General features: G+C 39.9%; 1 protein-coding gene across 1 annotated transcript; it reads right to left on the reverse strand.

Annotated features, from left to right (window-relative positions):
• Positions 1-3929: 3929 nt before the first annotated feature.
• On the reverse strand, positions 3930-4648 carry LOC125025921. Its single transcript, XM_047614257.1, has 2 exons — positions 4620-4648; positions 3930-4212 (listed from the first exon to the last, which is right to left on the reverse strand). Exons 1-2 carry the CDS (start codon positions 4646-4648, stop codon positions 3930-3932), a joined length of 312 nt encoding a protein of 103 aa, XP_047470213.1.
• Between the last annotated feature and the right edge of the window lie 238 nt (positions 4649-4886).

Genomic DNA, 4886 nt, shown 5'->3' on the forward strand with positions numbered 1-4886 from the left:
GTGCCGGCTTTGCAGCAAGGGATGCCATGCAATCCATGAGGGTAACAGACAACGCCTCCTCGCTACAGGCAGAGACAGTTGCAATCATGGGAGCCCTAGCCCAAGCATCCCTAGGGGAAGGACACGTAGTCATACACACAGACTCCAGGGCAGCCATTGACTGTCTTTGGCACAGCTCACCCACAGACAACATCTACCTACTGACCACGATTCTCACAATAGCACAGATAATTCTTGCACAGGGTAGAAGAATTATCATCAACTGGGTCCCAAGCCACATCGGCATCAGAAGAAACGAGCTTGCTGACAGACTAGCCGTCGCTGGCAGGGGTATGCCCCCAAATCCCATGACGATAAAACCAAGCCGAAAATTACTTAAGGAGAAAAGTGCCTTGGTCGGTCGTACCTTCCTCCGGCAGCTGCACAGAGAGGAAACGAGAACCTCCCCCTCGGCCAGCTGGTACTCAGACACCACAGGCTATGAACTACTGGCACTCTCTGAAATAATCAACAGAGGTACCGAAGTCATTCTTCACAGAATGCGCCTAGGTTACCACTGTGCATGGCAGATTATTACAACAATAGAACGCGAAGAGAGGTGCTGCATGCACTGCGGCGAGCCGAACGCCACACTAGTTCACTACTTAGAGAATTGTGAGCATACACAATTCCTGAGACAGGGACCGCCTACAACAGCCGCCGTGCTGGTAAAGAGGTTTTGCGATATGCTTACACCATGGCGGCAGGAGCGCCTGCTGGCAATCCCACCGCCACGGTAAGCACTGAGTGTCAGACAATCAAATGAGACAGCCGTTAAAAGCCGACACAGGCCGGGCCATATTTAGAAGGCCCGGGCGAAGCTAGAACTTCGCAAATCATTCCAAGCCCTGAAGGCGGAGCGTGACGGGCGAGGAATGCGCCACCTCTCCGACGTCACCTCGCTTACGTCACACTCTCAAAAACAAAGATATCACATGTCAATATACTAATATATTAATTAGTATCATCCATTAATATATTTTCCACCACGACCTCTGTAACTGTTCCGTTTATATAATTATATAAAATGCAAATTAACCAATTGTCTAAGCACTTCTTTGCTCCTCGGCCCAGCCATACGCGGAGTTGCGAATAGTTCCCTCGTTTCAGTCACCTTCGTTTTGTTTTAAAGTTTATCATCCGTGAATAGTTAACTAAAATGCTTCCATTATTACTTTATATTGGCATATATTTACAATATACATATATATATGTATATATATACATATATATGTGTGTGTGTTTATATATCATATATGTATGTATTTATACAATATAAATAATATAATATATATAATATATACATAATACATATATCATATATAATATATATATATATTTATATATTACATATTATTTATATACATATACATATATATATATATATATATATATATTACATTTATATATTACATATAATTTATATACATATATATATATATATATATATATATATAAACGTAAATGTAATATATATGTATATATATATATATCATATATATAATATATATATATATATATATATATATATATATATATACACACATATATATATACACATATATATCATCATCATTAGGCGCCTCGTTCGTTTCGAAGGTTGGTCATCAGGGTTCTCCAGTGATTTCTGTCTTCAGCAGACCTTTTTACGTCTGCACTTCTTGATGTCGTCGCTCCATTTAGATCTTTGCCTCCATCTGGCACGAGTCCCTTCTATAACACCTTCAAAAATGATATTGGGTAGGTTACCACTACTTCCACTTCGTACTAGCTCTTTTCAATACTTCCTGGTTGGTCACTCTGTCTTTCAAGCTGATCTTAAGCATTCTTCTAAGACACCACATCTCAAAGGAGTGAAGGCTATTTTTGATGGTGCTACTGAAATGCCATGCCTCACTACCATATGCAACCACAGAGAAAATATAACTTCTTAACAAGCGGATTTTAAGTTGCATATTTAAATTGCGTCTCATAAATGCTTTGTAATCCCAGAATTTTGACTTAGCCTTGCCGTTTTATATCATCATTAATTCTTCCATCTTTGATCCTGGTCCCTGAATATTGGTATTCTTTAACTTGCTCTAAGATCTTGCCTTCTGCAGTTATTGTAAACTTTACTGGGTTGTTCTTGCTAATATACATGTCTTTGTTTTTTTGGGGGGCATTTAGTTTCATGCCATAGTTCTTACACACGTTGCTAATAGTACGGTGTCATGAGCATAATGGATGTTGGTTATATTAACACCATTTATCTTAATTCCCTTGCAGTTTTGTAAAGCGTTGTTGAGTAGTATTTCACTATACAGATTGATGAGTGATGGTGATAGAATACATCCTTGCCTTACGCCTCGACGGATGTATACTCTCTTAGAACTTCCTGCTGCGGTTGTTATTGTCTGTTTCCAGTATAGCTGTGCTATTAGTTTTCTTTCATGCTCAGGTCCCCCCCAATCCCTTGCCCGTTGTTGTCGTGGGGGGGGGGGGGGCTTAGGAGGCGGAGACTGGGACCCAATGCTGGGGAACTCCCCAACCTTGGGACTTAGCCCTCGACTCAACAAATTTTGCATGGTCTTTTTTTTCCCCTCCTACTTTTTCCTTTCTGTCCCTTCACCAACCCCTACTACTATCCACTTCCTAAGGTGTGAGAGCCATGCTGAAAGGATGAAAGGCTGACTTTGTGCCAGTCCTGAACGGCCTGAGGGAGCCATGGGCACGGTATTCCCCTGCTTTAGTTGTCTAGCCCTTACCCCTCAAGCGACCCTGAGGGGAGGACCGTTTCTCTCCCCAACATACTCCAGGCTTATCATGGCCAACAATGAATAACCATTAACCATTAACCCTACCATTATTAGAGGCAATGAGGGTTGCCTCTTCATCAAATAGCTCCACCAATTCAAACTCGCCCGGTTCCCTGACCCCAGGCTTTCCTTTGACCACGGCTCTGAACACTACAACTAATACCCCCTCCTCAATGCGGACTAGTACAGTATCCACCCTAATCAACATCCCAGGAGACATTTCTACTCCCAACATGCTCAACTTCAACAACTATACCCCCACAACCTTCTTCAGCAACTACCCCATCCTCCCTTATTACTACCTTACAACCTTATTGTCCACCTCCCCATAACACTACCTCCCTCAACACTACTCCCTCTTCCACATGCCCCCGTCCTTCTACTACCCCTATCTCTACAAAATTCTTAAATAATCTATTTAGCCCAATGGGACCGATTTTCGTGATCCCTCCCACAACTTCTCACAATTTCTGCTTTGACAACCTGTTTTCATTCCTCAAGTGCATATACATCCTTCACTTGATCTAACCTCTATACATTACCTTACCCAACCTTAACCCATTTACTCGTCAATCCTTTGCCCAACTTTGACAACTAATCACTAACTGAACCACCCTTCACTACCATTTACTATAGTGCTACATGACCTTAGATGTCTAGCACATTTATTTTGCTTTTAACCATTAACCATTAACCATTCATGCTCAGGTACTCATGCCTTTTCCATAACATAACGCAGTTTATTGTGTTGTACTCAATCGCAAGCCTTTGTATAGTCTATGAAGCACAAATCAGATTTTGTTGCTTTTCTATCATACATTCACCAAGACATTTTAACAAGAATATACCATCTCTGGTACCCTTTCCTTTTCTGAATCCGAGTTGAGTCTCACTCAGTTGTCTCTCTATAATGGGGTTGATGCATGCCAGCATGATCTTCAACAGGATTTTAGATGGATGCAGTATCAAGCTGATAGTATCACTGCTTAAATAGCTTTTGTGATTTTCTGTATTGTAATAAAAATGCTTACCATAAACCTTCAGGGAGTTCTCCGGTTTGATAAATAAGGTCATGATCTTAATTCCTTGAGGTCAAAGTTCTTTGAAGAACTCTGCTGGTAAGTTGTCTTCTCCTAGAGCTTTGTTTTTAGGGAGTTGTTTTATGGTGTCTTCAACTTCCTGTTGTGATATACTAACCATGTTGTCTTTGGTCCCTATTTCCAGAGGATCTTTTCTATCATCCTTGAAGAGTTCCTTCTCTATGTATTCTTCCCATTTCTTTGTGATATCTTCGTCATTGTGAAGAGTTACCCCGTCTTTTGATTTAATTCCTAATTGCAATTGAGGTTTTCTGCCTTTCATTTCCTTGATATTGCTATGAAATTTTATGCTATATCAAGTCTCTCCAATTCTTCACATAGGTGATGGTAAAAGCTTTCCTTCGCTTGTCTTCCTTTTTTTTTTTTTTTTTTTTTTTTTTCCTAATAATTATATTTAGAGATTTGTATTTCTCTTGGTTATGTTTTTTTTTCCATTTTCTATCAACTTTAAAATGTCTGATGTCATCCATTTTTGTTTTTTATCCATTGGCAACTTCTTCAATCTGCATCTTTATTTCTTTCCACAGATTGTTTGGCGTAATTGAAGATTCGTTAAGTGATATTCTGTTTTCTGTCTGTTCTTTAGAATTATGTTTTTCTTTTGATAGTTGACCCAGGTCCCATTTTTTGGTTTTCTTTTCTTCATAACTTTTTTGAGCCTTGTGCTCGCTGTGATAATTACTTGATCATGATCTGAGCCGCAGTCAACATCATGGCTTGCCTTTGCTTTGCTGACACTATTGCGGTATCTCTGACTTACTAGAATATAGTCTATTTGATTTTTCGTAACTCCATTAGGCAAAATCTAAATGTACCTGCTTTTTTCTTTCTGTTCAAACCAGGTGTTAGCAATGAACAAATTATGTAAATTCGATCAAATTGTCTCCACTTTCATTTTTGGTACCAAGGCCGAAGGGGCCAGCAATCTTCTTCTGGCGGTAGTTTCCAA

Source organism: Penaeus chinensis, chromosome 5, assembly GCF_019202785.1.
Source record: "Penaeus chinensis breed Huanghai No. 1 chromosome 5, ASM1920278v2, whole genome shotgun sequence".
Lineage (NCBI taxonomy): Eukaryota > Metazoa > Arthropoda > Malacostraca > Decapoda > Penaeidae > Penaeus > Penaeus chinensis.

Excerpts from the sequence above, each read along its gene's own strand:
- LOC125025921 (XM_047614257.1), bottom strand. The coding sequence starts at position 4,648 with ATGTTGACTGCGGCTCAGATCATGATCAA. Across the intron at positions 4,213-4,619 it reads GCGGCTCAGATCATGATCAA|CAATATCAAGGAAATGAAAG; the intron begins GTAATTATCACA and ends AAAATTTCATAG.